This window comes from Leptonychotes weddellii, chromosome 3, assembly GCF_054177405.1.
Source record: "Leptonychotes weddellii isolate Sample4059 chromosome 3, ASM5417740v2, whole genome shotgun sequence".
NCBI lineage: Eukaryota > Metazoa > Chordata > Mammalia > Carnivora > Phocidae > Leptonychotes > Leptonychotes weddellii.
The window spans coordinates 163,944,092-163,965,978 of record NC_138371.1 but is presented as its reverse complement, the minus strand read 5'-3'; the positions used below and the strand labels follow the sequence as shown (position 1 = coordinate 163,965,978).

The 21,887-nt window shown below is 42.0% G+C and overlaps 1 protein-coding gene across 6 annotated transcripts in view; it reads right to left on the bottom strand.

Annotated features, from left to right (window-relative positions):
• The window catches only part of MBNL2 (muscleblind like splicing regulator 2), a 142,246-nt gene that overhangs the window by 23,876 nt on the left and 96,483 nt on the right, over window positions 1-21,887 (bottom strand). For 2 of the 6 annotated variants that reach the window (XM_081815120.1, XM_081815119.1), the window contains 4 exons: window positions 20,308-20,508; window positions 17,293-17,556; window positions 10,899-10,952; window positions 10,093-10,246 (listed from right to left, as the gene is read on the bottom strand). In XM_081815120.1, coding sequence (XP_081671246.1) covers window positions 10,093-10,246; window positions 10,899-10,952; window positions 17,293-17,556; window positions 20,308-20,508 — 673 coding nt within the window. Of the gene's footprint in view, window positions 1-1,467; window positions 1,563-2,862; window positions 2,899-10,092; window positions 10,247-10,898; window positions 10,953-17,292; window positions 17,557-20,307; window positions 20,509-21,887 lie in introns of all 6 variants that reach the window. The other 4 variants (XM_081815124.1, XM_081815121.1, XM_081815123.1 and 1 more) reach the window with 4 other exon arrangements.

Sequence of the window (21,887 nt, the reverse complement as noted above, 5' to 3'; positions counted from 1 at the left end):
GGAGCAGGGAGCCCGAAGCGGGGCTCGATCCCAGGATCCCGGGATCACGACCTGAGCCGAAGGCAGATGCTTAACGACAGCCACCCAGGCGCCCCCCATCATTTCTTTTGAGTCTTCGCAGCTAAGAAACTTATTTGCTATTCTTTGTTATATCTGTTTGGAGGCTGAGTTGGCTTTCCTTAGAGGTAAGCTGGCTTCTTTGAGGTGGTAAATGAAGAGCTAAAGAATTAGCAACAGTTTATATCTGCCTCTGAGAGCACATGTGGGCTCGCCTTCCCCCCTCTGCCTTCTTTCCTCCTTCGTCACAATTCAGAGGATGCAGCCAGAACTATCAGGGGACTTCACTTGTATTCCTTCATTCAAGTGCACTCACACTTGTCTTTTCAGTGATGAAACCTATGGCCCTGGAATCACTTATTCACTTGGATGTAGAAAGTGTGAATCAGCCCTTCCCACCTGCAGAATGCAGTCTGGAATCCGCCATTGACGCCCTGACATGATTTCTTCCAATTTCTCCCATTAGCTCCAACCTTCCCTCCAGCTCACTCCTATGTCTCTTTTTATCTTTTATCAGTAAAGCTGATTAAAAAAATTAAGCTAAAAACAAAGCCCAAACCACTGCTCTTGTATGAAGGGAGGGCGTGCACAGTAACGTGTTTCTCTAGGCGAGGTTGAGGGCTGATGCTCACCCATCCTCATGCGCATCTCCTGTGCCAGGAGCACAAGTCTGCAAGCTGGCTGGCTGGGGTTAGGGGTACAGTCAGCCCGTGATTAACTGGTTCTCACTGAGAATAGAACATCCATGGTCTTACTGGCACATGCATTAAACCAACAGAGTTAAACATCCCTACTTGGTTATATCCAGCCTTTGTGAACTCAGTGCCCAGCATTCTTCTTCCAGTACACCCTGGCTCTTAGGCCAGTATCTAGACAAACTGTGAAGTGGGGACCAGTGACTTTGGGAGCACAGGCGACCAAGGCGAGATGTTGACAAGCATCATTCAGACCTCAAATTTGACACGAAGGCAAAAGGGGGAGACTTTTCTAAGAGGAGAATTTTTTTTTTCCCTCCCCAACAGAGGTGATAGGGTCTGAATGAACTGAATCGAAATAGAGCCAGTTTTCAAGCACCCACGGGCGAGCTTTTACGATTTTTCTGCGGCAATTCACAAACCACTGGATACATAACGCTGTACTAAAAGGAATTGAAGCCTGTCAGGTTAATTACACAATATTAGGTACGAAAACAAACAGTGCAACACAAAACATAGCTACATCATTATTTGCAGTAAATGTTAACTCTAAATAAGTGCAACCTGTCCATAAGTGCTTGCTATAAACTAATTAAAAAAATAAAATTTGATGGATAAACATGAAAAAAAAATTCTCACCGAGAATTTTTTTTTTAAATATCAGCACTCATTTAGAGTTTGGGATTTGTGAAAGAAAGCTTTAAAAGGAGCAAACCTGATTGGCTGCGGCTGTTGCTGCGAAGGGGACACTTGTTGCAGGAGTTGTTGCTGCAGAGACAGTGGCTGACGTAGCGCTGTGCATCATGGGTACTTTCAGGAGGGGAACCATGGGAGCAATGAACAGGAGGGTGTAGCATTATGGTAATAGAAGTGGTATTTTGGCATGGTGAATATCAGAGCAGCAAGCCATCATGGGTTAAACCAGCAGATGGCATGCAATCACAATGCAAAGCAAGGAAGCATGGGAGAGAAATAAAAAAGGGAAAATAGCTTATTACAAGTACAATTAAAGGAAGTTTTAAAACATAATCAGTGATTCCCAGAAAGGCCAAAGCAGGTTACTTTGGTTGATGTATTTATCAACATTTTTACTTCTGGCAATTTATCATTCCCAATGGGGAGCCTATGGTTGTAGGTACGGTTAGGTTTCCTCCAAAAACGCGAAATGGAACGTCCAATGAAGTAAGAAGATATGATACTCGTTTTTGTCATTCTAGAACATCCAAGGCTCGACATGTCGGCCTAATTTGGGGTAGGATATTCTTTGGTTGGAATTAATTATGGTTAAATTGAACATTTCTGTCAATCTGGAGCTGCTTTTTTGGGGCAGAAATTGTTGGAGGTTGGGGTTTATTCTGGGTTCATAAATGGCAGAGCAAAAATCATGGCCTTGATGTAAATTCCAACGTAGTTACTGCGAAGTAGCAGGCAAATTTGGCCAATGTTTACTTCTCTTTATTCTAAATGGAACTCCTCCATACGTCCTAAAGACAGACTTTGTACCAAGGCACTCGATGTGTAGAGATAACGATAGAGTATTAAAATTTAACATCTAAGGGAGTGCTAAGGTCCAAATAATCACCCCAAAGAAATTGACACTTAAAATTAAAAAGGATACTAAAGCAAGGCAGTTCAGACATTTGTTTTCAAAATACATCCATTTACGGTTTTTAAAAATAAATACTTCTGGGAAACTCTGATAACTCTAACACACAGCAAAAAGGAGATAAAGGCACACCACTATGAAACTTTAAAACATTGATGAAATTAGCCTGCCTTTCTGATAAAGTCAGCTTTTTTTTTTCTCTTACGCTAAACCATATAAACTATAAAGAGAAACAAAATACAGATCATTAAAAAGCAGTACTTGTGGTTTTATGTCTTGCAGTGGTTGTTCTAGCACAGTGGGTATTCTGGTCACATTAAAACGATCATTTTCTTAAATAATACAAGTACATCTTAAAAAACCTATCCATTAACTCTAAAGCCAAATAAAGCCTTCAGATCTACCATTTCCTAAAGCATTTCTACCATCTCTGAAATAAATTTCAAGCAAGTGAAGGTACTGTACATAATAGAAAAAGACAAATAAAAAAAGGTTGAAACCTACCAATACTGGTAGCGGGAGTCATGCACAAAACTGACCCTGCATGTCATGCAATGGCAGGTGGAAAAAGTGAATAAAGGGAAAGAAACAGGTTAGCGGTTTAGAGTTAACATTCAAAGTGAGATTGAAGCACAACCAGAAATCAGTAGGGTTAGTTAACACAGTCTTTTAGAGTTATTTACGTTTTTAGGACTGACACAAATATCTCTGACTTGTTGGAAGCCAATATTACTCAAAGCTCACTCCTTCAATGCTTTTCACACTTTTTACTCGGCTCCATCGACATGATTCTTCTAAAGAATGACATGTGACAATGTCGAGAGTGTCCTTCCTCTAAGACCTTTACAGACATCATCGAGGTTAATCCTCGAAGGTAGGAAGTGGGTATTTTACAGATGAAAAATCTGAGGCATAGTAACTACTCCAAGGTCATGCGTAGTGGGGATCGAGGGTAAGGCTAGAAATAGCATCTACTCCTAAATCCAGGTCAGGGCTTGTATTCGCTGGATTACACTGACCTTATTGCATTAAACGTCTGTTTGCTTGTTTGCTTGTTTCGTGTCAAAAACAATGTGAAAATCAAAACAGTAACTAAGATTCCATATCCTCCAAATCAAAGGCTCGCAGGTCAGGTGAATTTTAGATGATTGCCTAGAAGCCCTACAGCATAGGAAGACTGAAGTTCTTGTGACAGAATGACCTGGATGTGTACGTGACCTGTTTTCTGCTATGAGATTCATCATGATAAAGGAGCGGTGCCTAGCAATAAAGCCTAAAGAGCGAAGAGGCGAAACAGTGCCAAACTGGGGCTGACTTAGGACCAGGCCTAGCGACTGTGTCATGGCTGCTATTAGGTGATCCCTGAGGGAGATCTTTGGCAAAACTCCTAGGATATCTCAGGTTGGTGTCCAAGTTGAAGGATGGGGGAGAGGGAGGAAAGGGAGGGAAGATTTCAATCCCTCCAAGGGAATAGCTACCTTCCCTGCGGGGGGCCGTATTAATATGCTTGAATCCGAAAACTCTGACCCTGAAGAGAAATGTATGTGGTAGAGTACTGAAAAAATGAATTATCTATTTCTGGTTCAGTTCCTTAGACTAAAAATCAAGGTAATATAAGGATTATATACCTGAAGATGGTGTGTCATGGAGGTGACAGAGCATGCATTTTTAATGAATGAATGAAACATCTCTTTAACAAATGGGTGTACCTGCTTAGGGTTTTAGAACTGTGTTCTGAGATACCAGGTGAAGAACCTGAGATGCGTAGACCTTTGTTCTCTCTCTGCTGAACTGTCCACACCTGAGGGATACTTTCTGCCTGATCTACATTTTGGTCAGGCTAACGTTAACCAGTCAGGAACAGAGGTTATTTAAACTGGATTATTACTGGATTCTTCAGCAAATGCATGTTAATGAATCTGACTTCACACACATACACACACACACACACACACACACACACACCCCTCAAAACCCTTCTCTTTCTCTGGCCCTATCTTTCTAATCTTCATAAACAAACTTCTGGACAGTTGCCTGCTCATAAATTTTCACTTCCTTTACCCCACTTGCTCTTCGATCCTCTCCAAGTTGCCTTCCATATTCAGGTCTCTACTCCAACTGCTAATGTCTTCAAGAACTTCCTATTTCTGCAGTCATTAGGAACTCTTCCATCTTCATCTAATGTGAGTCTTGGTAACATTTAACACTTGGCCACTCCCTCCATAATAAACCATTCTTTTCCCTTGGATTTTCTAATACCCCCTGTCCCTCCCCTCCCTACACGCACAGACACACACATACTTTACAGCTTATATGCTGGAGTTTTTCAGGACTCAGTTCTGGTTCCTTTTCATCTACTCTGTACTTTTTCTGGGCATATCATTCAATCCAGGATTTAAATACTATCTATAAGCTCAAGGCTTCCAAATTTATGCCTCTACCTTCCCTCTTGGAATGCCCTGCTCCAACTCACCAATAAGCCAAAGCAATCCTGTTTCTAAAATGCATCTTATATTGGTCTGTCTGTACATCTCTACTGCCACTCCTCCAGTCCTGATGGCCATTATCTCTAGGCTGGGCCATGTCATGACGTCCTATCTTGTCATCCTGTTTGCCTTCCTGTCCCCTGCCTAATCCGCTCCACTCTTCACCTTTCTAAATACAGGTCTGTTCGCTTCTCTGCTGGAATGATTCACTGCCTTTTCATTGCTTTTAGGATAAAGGCCTCCTATGGTCCACTCTCTGACTCTCTTCCCAGCTCCATTCCATACCCTTCTCCGGGGGCGGGCACCGTGACCTAGGCAGATTAGCCTTTCATTTCTTTGAGCTGAACACATCACACTTTTGTCCTACTTTTGGGCTTCCCACAAGCCCTCCCCTCTGCCTGGAATAATCTTCGCCCCACTCTTTTCATCTTCCCGGTCTCTAGGTATGTGTCACTTCTTTAGAAAACTGTTCAATTGTTCTTTGACCTATCTCCATCTGCCATTTAAATCAGTTTATTATTTTTAAGCTTACTGAACTCTACTTTTTCATTCATCGGCCTTATAAAGCATTTAAGTTATATATTTATATGGGCATTTATTGAATATCCATCTCTCCTCCTCTCCTGTCAACTCTGGGAGGATTCATGTCTGTCTAGGTCTCTGGGGCACACAGTAGGTGGTCGATCGGTTGAATGGGGGTTTTCAGTCATTAGTGAGTGTATTGGGAGCAGCTGGTTCCTAAAATTTATTAAAGTACCCATTTTGTCAATGACTTTATTTTAAAGCGAACCGTGGCCGGATTCAAAGTTATCCCTATACAAATTCGGCTATTCTCTTGCATTCCAGTGGGGGGGGGGGCGGGGGGGGGAGTGTTTCTTTCCTGTGTCGTGGCCGCGGGAATGTCCCGGGGTTGCAAACCACCACCGCCACCTCCTGCAGCCACACTGAGCTGGGACTAAACATGTCACTTTAGCTCAGTTCAGGATGTGGCTGAAATGCTCGACCAAATTCATCTGATGAGCTTCTCTCGCTTTCTTTGTGGTCTAAAAGTGATATGAATATTGGAAACGCATAGCTTTGGCTCTGCGTGGCCGTCTGACTCAGTGCCAGATTCCGCTCCTCGTCTTTTCTGCCTCGGTACCCTCTGCCTACCCCCCTTCAGTATTTGACATTGCAGCTAAAATGAACAACTTGCAATCCCTAACTATGGTCTCCCCAACCCCTGCTCTCCCTAACTAGGCTCTCCCCAACCCCTGCTCTCCCTAACTATGCTCTCCCCAACTACGTCCCCCCCTGCCTGGGATGCTCTTCTGCCACTGGTAAAATCTTCCTTTCAAAGTCCTAAGCAAATTTCTTCTCCTTCGGACAGTCGCTTCTTTCTCAGTTTCCTTTGCCCCCACCCCCCCAGCACATGCTGACAGCCCCAACACACTAGTGCTTTCTGCACTCTCAGAGCTTTGCTCGTGCCCCGACGGGCCCTTAGCGCTCGTCACTGTATTGGCTTTTCCCTCGTTCCGAACTCCTTCGTAGTCTCATTACTGGATCTGGAACCTAGAACTTACTCTGCGTTCAAGAATCGTTTGCCGAATTAAGGGGGGCAAATACATTTGGCTGTGGCTGCCACAGGTCGTTTCAACTAAACGCTGACGAATCTTTCACCAAGGTGTGTGATAGATAACCTTATGTAACCTTATGGTTTGGGATCAATAGGCAATATTTACACTAGTGCTTTTCCTTGTTCTACTTATTCTGTACATCCAATACAATGAGATAAATCAAAGAGGGACTCGGTGGGTCGTTTTGTTCTGACCGGCTGAAGCATTCCACTAAGACACTAATTCTTTCAACAGAGACTTCTCAACTGTTCTCTGCTGCGTTTGCACAAATATTTCAACACTAGAATCTGTGAGTCAGGATTCTCTGGGTAATTCCACGAATTATATATTCCACTCTGCAGCACAGACACACAGCTTCAGTTTTCCCATCTGCAAAATGCAAATAATCATGCCGGCCACTGGCAGAACTCTCTCGAAGACTAATGAGACAGTGCCTGTAAGAACACTTATAGTAACACAATAAACCTGTCAGAGAAATGCCGAGAATTATGACCCTGCTGTTTTTGAGAGTGTGTGTGGTTTCTGCCACTGGCCTAACATAGCGAAGAACAAGTATGGACTCCTAGATTAAAATAATCCCTATCAAAAGTGGAGAAAAGGAAAAGTCTCACCCACTACAAACGTGCTAGGGCATCAGCCAAGGTGATATTTCTATGAGCATGGTTTGGGAGAAGAATCCCATATTTTGCACAATGTTTTATACTCCTATCTCCACACCCTGGAGGCAGAATTCCTAAAATCCAAATTCACGTGGTGTCAATGGGGGAGTTTTCGTAAGATATCAAAAACTTCACTGTGGAGAACAGATGGCAAGTGGATTGATTGTAATGCTCATGTCACAGTGTCTGCTAATATTGACCCGTTATGTCATACGCCTACAACTAATACAATGTGATATGCCAATTATACCTCAGTGGAAAAACAAGAAAGGAAATTAGGGATCTTAAAAAAAACAACCCCCAGAATTTCACTAGGAATGGCCTTTCAGTAAAGGGTAACCTCCAGGAGCACATGAGATGCTCTGTGTTTCATATATACAATCATTGTTGATAGAAAGTATTTACAGAAAAATCAAAATCTGTCAGTTTAAAAATCAGGGGCCCACCATCTACCAAGTTACAAAAATGATTTTTGAACATCGTCATTTAATTTGCAGAGATTTAAGACAAGGGTGATTGACCATGAATGCCTATCATCATTACTGTTTTAAAATTGAGTTGAAAATGTGGTTTATGAGAAAGAAAGCCTGAAATAAAAACTAGAGCCAAAACAAACACTGAGATTTCTGTTAGGGATTTAAGGGGGGGAACGATTATGCTAACTTGCTTTTGATTAAATTATTTTCTCTTTCATCATTTAAGAAAAACATGTGAAAACTTCCTCGAAGCTGAAATACCATTTCAGAGCATGAGAGCCACATAGCTGTTCACTGTGATATTGGTATCATGTTACAGATGGAAACATTTGTAATTCACAGAATGAAATGGGCTAGGACCCACTTTTGGGCTCCCAAAGTCTCACAACTGCGGGTTGCCAGACACACTGGGACAGTGTTTAAAGAATCCAGCAGGGGGCGGAAGTGCACAACCACGGCAGCCCGTACAGCCTCTCGGTCCTCCATACAGTCATTTCATCAACTGGATCGGGTCATTGCATAAGGGATGTTATCCATTCTTGCTTTGGAAGTCTTTAAATGGCTTCCAGGTGAAATACTTTAAAATAAGGATTCTTGCAGTGATTTAACAGAGCTGTCATGATTGGACTGAAGTGTTAAATACGAGTTAGAGGCCTTCAGACTTGCACACGACTTAGGTCCAAGGTTTCAAAGGCATTGCCAGGAAATGGTAGTGAAATTGTTACCCAGTCTCCAGAAACAGACTTGTCCTTTTATGTTCTACCCCTCGGTACATTCCTCCCTAATTTTTTCTCCTAAGGTATCTTAGTGACGAGGTCTATAAGACGCTTAAGGAAGTCATTTAAGACCTCGAGGTAAGTTTACCTACTAGAAATTGTTTTATAAACATGTTATATCCAGTGGATTACAAGTACAAGTCCTGCTATGCTAGATGCCTGCCCTGAAATGTCACTGGCTGAGGTTGTACTAGAACAGGAGGGAAACCCCCAGTAAGTACTGACGTAGAGACTCACTCTACAGGTCTGTAAGTCTCCTTAAGAGAAGAGCAGAAGTGAAATATGAAAACTAAACACTAAGAACCATTTTGCTGATATAATTTATATGTTTACTATAATAAGTATCATTAACAAGTTGATCATTGTTTTTAAAGTGAAGCTTTTATACAAAGAATACCACAGAAATACTCCTACTCCCTCCCACGTTAATTCCTGATAGGCTACAGGATTTAAAGAGATGGATAACAGACCCGAAAAGTCCAACCACGTGGATTAGGACCAACAAGCTCTTTGTGATAAAACTGTTGTTCACCTGTATTTACCTTCGAGTCACTCTCATGGGATGAAAATTTGGACTTCAAAACTAAGAATTGAATGGACAGTCTCCTCACGGAAGCCTAAGTCACTCTCTGGTTCTTTTTTTTTTTTTTTTTGAATACTAGGAAATTTTATTTATTTTGAGGCTATCATCCCTGCTTCTAATGCAGACCAAGGAAGTCAAAACCATGATCCATTTAAGGTGACTCTGTGTGCGTACATGGTGTACATAGGTCTGTGGTCAGGGAAGTGGGTAAAAAATGGGGGAGGGTTGCCATGCACTACGCTTTTGTTTCTTCACTTCTATCTGATGTTTTATGTCTGCCAAGCTCTACGGGAGAACTCTGTGACTCCACGTGTGGAAGCTGGGTGGTGTCATGTCATGGGACTTTGGATTGGACACAGGGACACTAGGGGCTGGCTCTTTGTGCCACCTTGGGAAGTCACCTCCCATTTAGGGGGCCTCAGTTTTGTCATCTGTAAAACAATCGCCTGCATGAGGAGATCACGAAGAATCCTCTAAGCTTCAGGATTCTGTGATTAACAGAATTCATCTCCTAGTGGAATGGTACAGTTAATGGACCTTCGCAGCTACTATTATCAGGCATTGGCTTAGAAACCGAGGATAAGAGCTCTATTTGTGCACTTGGTGAAGTTGAGAAGGATGGCGAAAGAGAAGAGGATGAATGTAAAATATGAGTAGAGGGTTGCTTTAATTTGAATAGCCTTGTTTTTTTTTGTTTTTGTTTTGTTTTTTTTTAGTGCTCTGAATAGGAATAGGAAAAAAAAAGGTTAGTACTTACTGGAATTGCTATTTTTAGGTCATTCAGGGTTAAAGACAAATTTCAATTGTCACACATAAAAGGTCTCGTTGACATGAACGATTTTACACAGCGTGTGTAAACACAAGAAACCAAAAGGCCTCGCTGCTATCTGCTTCTCACGGGTTCAGCCTGTCCCTCGACTCTACAGAATATTTGGCTTTAGAATCCTAGCAGCCTCTAGCTATCATTCCAGGCAAAGGAAATACCGCTCGATAGCTGGGACAAGGGTGAGTCTCAGGCTACACTGACTATACCTTTACAAGCAAACTAGATGCCACCAAACAGCTTAGAGGAAATGCGAAGAAAGCACATGACCGAAGGGCACGCGGACAAAGGACTCGGAACCGCCAGGGCACGCACCTGTTGGGATGAAGGCCGCATGCTGCTGCAGCTGCGCACTGCTGAGAGCCTGCTGGTAGTGCAAGACGCTGGGACTGAAGACCGTGTTGGCACCATTGCTCTTTTCAAGGGCTTGTCTCTTTGGTAAAGGATGAAGAGCACCAGGAGGAAAGGCCTGTAAGTAGAGAATTGGATAGGACGTGTATAACTCAAAGTCACCACACCGCCAGGGTCCACAGAGATCATCAACTACAACATTCTTTTTCAAAATGACAGCTAAGGAGATGCCTCTGCCATGCACCTTAATTTAAACAGCGGCAATGTCGAATGAGTGAGAATTTGTTACTGAGAGCGAAAGCATGATTTCTGTAACCCAAAACGGTAGCATCTCAACTAAGGAAAAGAAAAACTATCAAGCAACACCAAAAAAAAAAAAAAAAAAGGAAAGAAAAAAATGGCTTCAGCTTTTAAAATGAGTTAAACTATTCTAAGGGGGGAAAGAAGCATGTGTGTTATTATTAATACCTATTCTCTTCATTAACTAAACGGCAATTGCTTGGATTTTAAAGGTTAATAAGAATTATAAGGAACATTTTCCGAGGCAAGTAATTTAAATTTGCTTCACTCTTTTGGAAAAGGTATTAAAATTTGTTAGGATTAATTTATTTCACATATTACGTATGACAATGAGATGGCTAAACACCTTATTGAATTTTCTCCATTAATTAATAATAATGATTGTTTGCAACCGATTTTACAAGTAATACAAATCTCAGATGGTTCTCTGAAAAGCTACATGCAAAGCGAAAGGTGAAAGGTCAAAGTACCAGGTCTACAGATGCTTCGAGAGGTCGCTTCATTGCTTTGGCAGTCGACTGAGTCTTTTAATAACAGGCAGCGAGCACATGATGGCAGTGGGCCAATGGGATTCAAGCGAATTAACATACAGGTAAACAGCAAGCAGAGGTGCATCATGGGAACGGCATTGCATTGTGGATAGGTGAGAAGGAAAAAAATATTCTGAATGCAATATACAACGTACAAAACACTAGGCATGCACAACAACAAAAATGTTCTCTAAAGAAATGAATATTACACCTTAAATTAGTATCGAAGCAAAAATGCATCTACTATACCTTAGTTAAAAGCATATAAGAGAGTAAAATATAGATGTTTGAAATTCAGGAAAGTTAATTAAAACAGCAGCTTGCATACACACCATAAGCATTTTTTATATTGCTTCAGAAAAAAATGCAAAATTTTCAAGGGCCATAGGACTGAAGAACTTCTGATAAGTTAGTTTTCAAATGTAAAATAACAAATGTGCTAAGTATAAGATCCGAGTCAAAAAAAAAAAAAAAAAAAGATATTCTCTTCAACTTTTGTAAAAGTCATTTTTAATGAAGATCTAGCCTAACAAAATGAAGTGGCAAACTGAGACAAGAAATTCAGGCAAAAAAATATTCAAACACAAGATTATTGAGGCAAAACTGTTTGGGTTTGGATCTTAATTTTTTTGTCTGAATCATGTGGATAATTGTCTCAATTCTTCTCTTCAGTCTGTTAGCGTGAATCTGGCAATGCGGGAGCAGGTTCCAAACTTAACAAGTTTTGAATATGAATAGTAAGTTTCTCAAATTTCCCACTCTCAATCCATTGTACTGCTTCTACCGACTAACTTATCATCCATTCTGTTTTCCACTACATTTGAAATTATAATCCAATTTATCTCAATCAACTTACCGGATTACGCTAAGAAAATACCCTTGGAAAACAGGTATTTCGTGTTCTCAGTTATCAGAATCATTTATACTTAATAATTCTGTGTGTACTTTTAGTTATAATCAGTGACCAACCCAATTAATGAGAAGTGGAACTCTCAGAACAACAGCTAAAAATAGCAAACAGCTAAAAAAAAAAAAATAGCAAAGGACTGCTTGAAATAGTAGACGTAAAATAATATTTTTAACTTATAACCATACTTTGGGGCAGATAGTCTCATTTAAACAGCTGAAATAATAACAAAGATTGATTGAATCTTCACCACAATGAAAAAATTTTCCTATTCCTTGATAATTGCTGTAAAAGATGGGAAAATTCTATGATGGAATTCTGTGAAAAAAAAAATCAAAGGAATAGCTCCAATGCAAATAAAAAATGAAATACCCCCTTTCTATGTGTAGCACAATAGGTAAATCCCTAAGGTTTGCGCAATCAATACAAAACGTGGTATTCTGAAGTTCTGAGTTGGAACTATGGCATTTGAAATAAGATGGGACAGTACTAAGCTCTCAAAATGAAGAACAATTAATGACATTTTCCTTCGCAAATCAAGGACTTTTCGTCATCATCTGATGATTCAGGATCAAAAGTATAGAGATGACAGGAGGTAAGGTAAAGAAGGGGGGGATAGAAATAAAGAGGGAAAAAGATTGAAGGCAGAGAAGAGATTTAGAACAGCCAACAGAGAAATGTTTTGTAAGGCAGTCTTGAGAGAGGCCATCAAATAATATGAAATCAATGTCCTGAAAGTAGGATTGCAACATTTTTAAAACCCAGAGAGCCCCACAATAAGAAAGCTTCTTTGTACTGGATAGTCTTTCTGCAGATGTAAGTTCCCCATTATGTAACTCCCATGACTCCACGTTCGTTTAAAACCTTTGGTTGCTGTACAGTTTCTAGATTGTTAAATAATGCATTTCTTTAAGCTTAAATTAATCTGTGCTAACTACATAAGGCTGTGTAGCCTGTTCTCCCAGAGTGCACCAGCCCGGAATCATTTGGCCTCAATCTTCGGGAACTCCGTTCTCTCCACTTTTCCAGTCCTCGGGAGTTCCAGAGCAAATCTACTGTTGGGTTGATTTTGTCTGCTGTGCTAACTAGAAGAGTGATTATGTCTCCAAAGGCTGGTAGTTACGAATAAAATTTCGATTTAACAAAGCATCATTTAATGAAGTCTCCGAGTAGGAAAAGAAATATTAAATATTTTCCCCTGGGATAATCACCTGGAAGGTTAATATTCTTTTTTTCTGATCTTTGATTGATGAAACTTAATGTCCACAGAAATCAGAATAATCCAAGAATGTGAAGAAAGAAACAAAGCTCTCAACTGAGCTGGACGGCAACAGCATCTCCTTTTCTCCCACTGCAGGCTGTGGGTTATCTTTCCTAGACGCGTATGTCGGGTCTTTTCAAGGAAACGCTAAGGTTTTGGAGGGTTGAGCATACCTATCAGTATCTTGCACACCTCATGCTTTGAAGCACATGTGTAGAGTGTATTTTAAAAAATCTGTGTGGATTAATAATCACATTATAATATGGTTTTGTAGTGCACAGATATTCTGATTGAGAGGATACATTTGGCATATGTTTAGCTACACTGAAAGGTCTTCAGGCTTAGACTAGACCCGAGAGATCACTGAGCCTGGTGGGTCTTGGGAGCTTCCTTAGGCACCTAAACAGAGAAAAAGGTTCTCTTTAGTTGAGCCTCTACTCTGTGTCGGTCACTTGGCATCCATTCTCGTTGGCCTCACCAACATTTTGGTGTCCCCTGCCCTCTCTGGGCCACCTGCAGGTTTGTGTACATCCAGTGGGGTTTTCCTTTCTCTGGGTCAAAGAACAATCCAACCGCGAGTCAAGGTGTGCAAACCAAGGGCCCATGCCGGGCATTACGGGCAAAGACCAAATCTGAGAAGTCAGAAAACCCTGACGACAATCATCCGAGCTGCCATTTTGATGCGGAAAAAAGGGATGTGGACAAATAGGATGGAATTCAAAATCCCTCTACATGTTTTCTTGGACAATTGAAACTTCTCTAGCTGAGGGCAGCTGGTCCTGTTTCCTTTTACAAAATAGGAATCTGTGTAGCCCCATTTTGAAGTGTGTGAAGAAAGATCGCTTGCTGGAAGATCAGATACCCTTTGTGTGAAAATTACCAAAGAGAAGTTCTGTCTGGCTTATTTTCGCTTTAAAAAAAAAAAAAAAAAATCTGGTGAGGACGATGCTCACGTCCTAAGACGTATTGTGAAAGAATCAGGCTCTAAAGAAAATAAATGTCTCCTTTTCTGGAATCAAAGCTTTAAGTGCATTTTCAGGGTCTAATTAATCAAAAGAAAGGGAAATCCCTGGACAATAATACAAACTGCATCACAGAAATTCTTTGTGTTGGGATATGGAGCCCAGGTGAATGGAATACTAATATCTGCTGACTGCAGTCATCACTCCCATTTGTTCTTTTAAATAAGGAAATAAAATAAGAGTTTTTTTTCAGTGTATTGAGTAATCTTGCCGCTAGAGTAAGAATACTTTGACTTTAACCAACTGCATTGAGGCTGGTTCAAATGAGCCTCTCACTTCAACTAAAAAGACATGACAAATTCAATAATTTTCATGTCATTGTCAGAAAGAAGCTGGCTTTTGTTCTGAAACTATATTCCTTTGGGTTGTCTTTGACGATGTTGCAAGATCCCCTGAAATATCAGAACTCCAAATTTGGGCACAGTATGACAATCCCGGGAACTATGGTAACTAAATATACTGACATCCACTGCAATAACCTCCACGCACCTTGATGAGCATGATGTGCAAATTTGAGGAAGGGCACATGGCAGGCGCGCAGAGGGGTACAGGCTTGGGCTTAAAATACCAGGTTGAGGAATGACGTGTTTGTGCCAATGGCCATTTCTTCTCTTCTCCCCATCACCCACCACTGACCTACAAGGGCTGCACTGTTCCTTCGGTGATTGAAGGATATATTGATTGTGGATGTTAGAATGGGTACTTCTCATAAACAGGCAGGTACAATCAAGGCTCAGAGAAATTCGGGGCTCAGCTCTCCGGTTACGATTAGTACCAGTGGTTTGTTGTAGCAACGGGTATTTGAGGTATAGGGACTAATTTTTTTCATACTCCCAGAACCTCATCTCCTACGCCAGTGGCTGAGCTGGTCATGGCACGCTATTACTCTAACCATGAGGACAACCCCCAGAATGACCTTTAACTGTTTTTTAGGGTTTTTTCCCTAACCAGAACTGCTGTAGAAGATGCTGTTTTCTCTCCTGTCAAAAGACATAAGAATGTGTCCCCACAGGTGTCTAGACTCGTGGTCAGTGTTGCATTGGAGAACCTGGTCTTAGAAGATAGAGCTGATATGCCAAGAGAAGCAGGAAAGAGAGAAAAAAAAGATCTACTGGTTTTCCACTTTCTGGATCTGGGCGCCCCTAATCTCTATGTGACTTCTACTCCCTTTGGAGGGCACCACATGAAGTCCAACTTTTTAATTTAAGCTACTTCAGTTGGGTTTTGGTCTCAGTCCCAGAGTCCTGACTAGCCCTGGGGATAACCCTGGTACCCAGTTACGATTTATCATGTCAGTGCAGTGGAAAAACGTGTGCTTTGGGCCTAACAATCAGTGTACCAGTTAGGATACATTGGGGCTGGCCTAAAATAATGATTACAGTGAAAACAGTTTTACTCCTTATAGGATGAGATCTTCACTACGAGGATGGAAAGACAGATTCCACATTGGAGAAATGTATAAAAGACTTCCCTTGCTCGCTAAAAGAGTTCCTTTTTCATCAGCATTAAGTAACCGATTTACTCCTTTGTATTCTCATTACTGAACGTGGAACCCAGAACTTGCTATGTGTTCAAGACCTGCCCCTGCTCCGTTCCCAATTACAATCAGTTTTGCAAACTGTTCTTTTACTAGAACAAAAAAGAGGGAGAATTTCTCTATATTGTAGTTAGAAGACTGTGTTTTAAAGTGTATCTTTCATCTCTGAAGCCCTGTCTCTTCTAAGGAAGGACGGCCCACTGAGTCTTTCAGGCCCCGCTGGACCCCATCATGCATTTCCATCATCACTGAGGAGCACTGTTGCCCTCACTTACTCAACTCTAAGCTCCTCGAGGGCAAGAAAACCTGCTTAATTTCTGGATGCTCCCCAGCGAGTGTCTGATGCATGGCCGCTCTCATTACGTGTTCTGAATGAATCAGTGAATGAATGAATGAATGCACAGTGTCTATCATATATTATAATATGCTTCCCATAAGCCGGCGATCTCACCTTAAAACAAATTAATTAGCAATTTCTACAACCTAGTGTGATGGTTCTCAAGCTGTGCTGCACATTGGAATCCCAGGGGAGTTTTCACAAAAGGCCACCGCCCAGGCCACACCCAGACCAATAAAATAAAAAACTCTGGGGGATGGGGCTGATGTTGGAACCTTTCAAGACCCTTCAGGTAATTCCAAAATATAGCCGAGTTTGAGAACCAGGGTTCTAGGCAGGGGCTTATCAACTGTTAATGTGTATACAAAACACCTGAGGATACTTTAAAATTAGAATTCTGACCCCAAAGGTCTGGGGTGGGGCCTGAGACTCTGGACCTGTAACAAACTCCCCAGGATGAGGAGGAAGAAGGCGGGGGACAGTAGGAGGAAGAGGGGGAGGAGGAGGAGGAGAGGGAGAAGGAGGAGGAGACGAGGGAGTAGAGGAGGAGGAAGAGGAGGAGGAGGAAGAGGAGGAGGAGGAAGAAGAGGAGGAGAAGCAGGGGGAAGAAGAGAAGAAGGAGGAAGAGGGGGAGAAAGAGGGGGAAGCGGCATTGGCGGCTGGTCTCTAAGGGACATTACAGTGACTCAGGGACTCCAGGCTGGGTTACAGTCCGCCCTCCCCCTTTTTAAAGCACCAGTCAGTACAACTCCATTTTCATCTGTTTCATGACACAATTTCATTTAGGGGGAGGAAGTCTGAAGGCAAGGGGGGAAACGGGTGGGGAAGAGCCAGTCCCTGAAGGTCACCTGTTGCGGGCCTCTGGGCTCCGGGGCTCCGGGGCTCCGCGGCGGGGCTCAGCCGTCTTGCCGTCGCCGGAGCGCTGGGCCCCCCCTTCCCGGTGGCCCCAGGCCGCGGAGCCCGCCCGGAGGAGGAGGAGGAGGCCGGGCCGGGCTCGCCGCAGGGGCAGGGGGGCCGGCGGCTCGCCGGGGGTTCCCTGCGCCTGAGGGATTTACTTATTGTGCTGAAGAAGGGAAGGAGGAGGGAAACCAAACCAAAACAAAACGGGGAAAACAACAACAGAACTTAGGCAGCGGAGCAGCAGGGATGGCAGCCTTCCCTAGTTCCCGCCTTGGGGGGGCGGGAGGGGGGAGCGTCGGGATCCCGCGGGGCGCCCCGCGGCTCCCCGGCGCGGGCGGAGGAAGGTGCGCGGCGGGCGCGCCCCACTTACCATGACTGTGGCCGCGGCCGCGGCTGCCTGGGCGGCCACCGCCGCTTGGTTGGCTTGGTGCTGCGCAGCTTTGATTTTGGCCTGCAAGTGTGCAGGAGGGTGAAAATATTTGCATTTCTCCCTCATGCAACGCCCCTTTATGTAATCCATACAAACGGTTACGGTGTTGTCGTTTGTGTCGATCATGGTGCTGTCTGCGGGGTGTGCAAAGCGGCAGTCGGTCTCCCCCCGAGCACAGTTTCCTCGCTGGAACTCCCTGCATACCTAGGACACAGGGGGCAAGAGCGGACGATGCAGAAGGAAGCCTGATGGCCGCCGGCGACCACCTCCGCCAGCGCAGCCATTTATGTCCAAAAAAAAAAAAAAAAAAATTATTAAAGGAATACATGCTTTTTCCTCTCTTTTAATGGTGGCTTTTGTGACATTCCGATAAAAATTTGATTGTCCAGAACTCAACTAGGGTCCCTGACAAACTAATCTTGAGTTCTGCTTTGCCCTCTTTTCTGGAGTGAGACTCTGTATTGAGAAACTAAGGCAAAAGTCTGCAGTTGGGCTAACATCACGAATATCAACAAAGCCTCCCTTTATCTCTGGGTAGTGTGCTTATCTCGGTATCTACTTTATATGTAATAATTAGGACACAATATACGTGTATATGTAGTACAGAATTTGGACATCTATATCCATATCCAAATCTTCTCCTGCCCTGACCACTCTGGGATGCCATAGGTTTTTTGCATGGAGGGACAGTTGCATCACAGACCAAGCCCCCAGGGCATAGCTGTAACAATTCCAGAAAGAATTGGGGGAAACATATTTGTTCCTCCTCTGAGGATGGGAAGTGGGTGGGGTGAATCTGAATACTCCTGTTTCCCCCTAAGTCCCCTGTTCTACAAAGATAACTTACACTTACAATCCTAAGTCAGAACTACTGTATCTAAGACGTTGAAACTTGCATTTAAGGTCACTCTGTTATTATTTTTGACAGCACAGACAGAAAGAAAAGATAAAAAGGAGAGAAATAAGTGGAGGGAAGTAGGAATGGAGTCTGAAGTGCTGATGTGTTATCGTTGCTTTTTTAGTCCTTAATCCTTAGTTATCCTGAAGTCTCAAGTAACCAGAATGCTCCATCCTCTAAGAATTCTGGTGGATCAAAAGTTTACCATGTAAAGAAAGTTTTCTTTAGAATTTAAGAGTATTCTGAATCCTGATCTGAAGACTAGTTCTTAAAATAAGATGACATAAGTAATAAATAGACAAAATACTTATAAAATATCATTAGCAGGGCAGAATTAATAGTAAAATTGTAAATTATTTTCCTTTTAGGCTCTAGTTCCAAAGTCAGTACACTGAAGTGGTGGTTGGCATCTCGACCATCAGTGACATCATATGAAGGGTCACTGACGTGACAGTCAAGCCCTGTGAAAGTCAAAGGGGCTTGCAGAATACAGTTTCACTGACCAGTGGCCCAGAGGGCTTGAAGGGTAAATAGGTAAGTCACAAAATTGCTCATTCTTCCCTCCTGCTTTGGATATAAGCCAATATTCCATCTTTAGTTCATAAAATGTACAAAATAAAAATTTCTCAGGTGTTCCCATCAATTCTGAGTCAGCCTTCATCTCTAAATGCAATCCTCTGGTCTGAACCTGCGTCCGAGGTACATACCGGCCATCGAGCGTTTACCAAGGATCTGTGTGTGTGGCCGACTTCATTCCTGGTTTGAAATGAACTGCAAGCTGCCCTGCTAAAGTCACTGTAAATTATTTTTCAATGTCTTTGTCTACTAGTCCTGTTGGGGAGGACGATTTTTTCCCAACTCAGCTGATTTAATTTGTTTTCTAAACCACACTCACCAACTGAACACTAAAGCTCCATGGGTCCAGCAGGTGGAGCCCCAAACGCTTTTGCAGACCATGAAAGGTCTGTTCTCTAGTCATAGGGGCAGGCTAGATCAAAACAGTAGTGTTAGAACTATAGTCTTTTCATTTTGGGATACATAAACTCCAGACTGAAGCTGATATTAGGCAGCCACACTTTATTGCCCTCAAGATTTATCTGGTAAATACTTATTTTTTAAAAAAATTTTTATTGGGTAAATATTTAAACAAATGCACACTGAAATAACTTTCTCCAATGATCCAGTATAAAGCACAGTGTACATCCTAACCATACATACATCACCTAACAACTTTAATGGGTACTGGAATTAAAGGAGCTCGTTGAAAAATCTATCAGAATCTTTGCCTACCTGTATAAAATGCTCTATTAAATATCACAGGCTATAGTAGTTAAGATAAATCCTCTAACTCTGATTAAAGAGAATACTGGCTTGACTCATGACTTAAGAATTATGTTCTACAAATATATGAACTTGTTTTCTTGACTTTTATAGAACACTTGAACTTAAGTTAAAGAAAATATCTCAATCGATAACTAAATTTGCCCAGCTTCCAGTTCCCCTATTTACCAGTAATACAACCAGGGCTGATATTCGGGAACATACCAATATAACTATATTAGTTCTTAAAATATTGAAATATGATCATACCAAGTGGTCAACAGTCATAGTTCTATTTACTCGTACCTCTGTGCCCAAGTTTCCCCCCCGCGCCAATTGCCCTGACTGCTGGGCCTCTGACTTGCCCATTCTCAGACCTTTCCAGGATCCATCAGAGGTTAATGCCAAGCATCTGGAGGCCTTCTGGAGCCATTCTATGGCCTGCACAGTGACTGATTCATAGTTCTACTGGTTGTTAAATATTTTGCCCCTGAACACACATTCCCCACGGGTGAATTTTGTTTGTACTAAGCTAATTCTTTTCCTACAGACTAATTTCCTTTATACTCTGCCTTAAATTGAAACCATAGAATTACGAATGCATGGTGCTTAGATGAACGTGTGTGTGTGCACGTGGCTGTTTTGCAAGACTGAATGAATATCTTACAAGCGTTCACTTACAAAGAAGTACACTTCTATCACAAATGCATCTCGAATCACAGATATAATTGAAGTACCTCCAGTTTGTCAGTCCTGAGAAGTTTCTGAGTTGCAGTTGAGCCCGGGACAGTGACGGGCGGACTTCCGGGAACAATAACAGGTGTGGTGGGTAGAATTTCCGTTGGGACTAACCCAACTCCAGGGGTTACAGGTGCTAAGTAAGGAGCAAAGCTAATCGCCGTATTTGTCCCTATGGCGGGACCTACAGGAAAAGTGGGCTGTTAAAGGAAGACAACACAGGACAAAGATTTCTTTAGAATAAAACTTTTAAAAAAATCACCAGCAAGTGTCATTTGAGCAAAACTCACTCATCATAGATAAGACTCTTTGTGTCAGTTGCATAAATCAATATCTGAGAAAGTTCATTAAACTTCCCTGTTTTGTTTTGCTTAATAAAAATGAAATCCATATAGATCCTCTCTTCCTAAAACCATACAAAAAATCATGGGAGAACATTGTAGAAACCTAATTACAGAGGACAGGTTAAACTTTTAATTCTATGAAGGCAGTCTCAAGAAAAGAAAATAATAATTCTCACTATAATTGCTCATCATTCCAAACACTGAATGTTGGTAAGGGAGTAAAACCTGTGGAATGCTGACTCAAAATCTCTCATTTCTCCTCCGTGGATCTCAAAAAGGAAATGAATAAAGAAAAACCTTGAATAGCGCCTGATTTTCCAGTTGATCGAGTTTGTACATTCACAAAAAGCGGGGATTATTTGGGGCTGTATTTGCTCAGACTCACCAGCATGTTCCCATAGCCCCTCACTAGCATGCAAGTACCCAATGTTTGAAGGCAATGTTCATAGAGACCTGCTCTTTCATGGTCCAGCTCAACCATGTTTAGATCTAACCTTCCCTTGAATGGAAGAGCATGAATTTTTCAGTTGGCCAATTTTTCAACCAGCCATTAAAATTTAGTTTGGTTTCCTAGGTCAAAATCAGCACAGCAGTGATAAAGGCATTCCGTACCTTATTTAAACTTCTCTATCACTACACTCCTCGTCCACAGACAAGAAGAAATATACTAAGGGGTTGAGGGGATGATTATTTTTTAAAGCCCCGCCTAAAAATATGCCCCTCGGAAAGGAAATAATATGAGAACAAGGAACTTTGCCTCACTCTTCTAGAACCAATGTTAACAACTGAAGATGCTAAAATTTTTCTTAGAATAAATTTTACCCTGAATTGTACCTGAACGGTTTTTGTTGGTTGCTTGCTTTTTTAGTGATTGGATGACTTTCACCTTCTTTATTTTTAGGACCAGTGTGCAGATACTTGCAATCACGTGTTAATGTAATTTTCTAATACCAAACCCTGCCATTGGCCCTGCCACGCTACTCTGCTCTTTATACATTGTGAGTAACATTCTTGTTTTCTATTTATGGCTCTGAATGAGTTGTTGAACATATGGGAAAAATAACAATCTCTGTTTATTAAACAAATTTTTTGTTGACAGCAATAACGGAAAAATATCTCCTATGAATGCTCATGTTAGAAAACAGTGAAATATTGAAAGTATGTGCAGGGAGTTCTCAGAGAGTCTGGAAGTCTTTACTGGAGTGTCTGGGGGCCACAAGAGGTGATTCTAATGG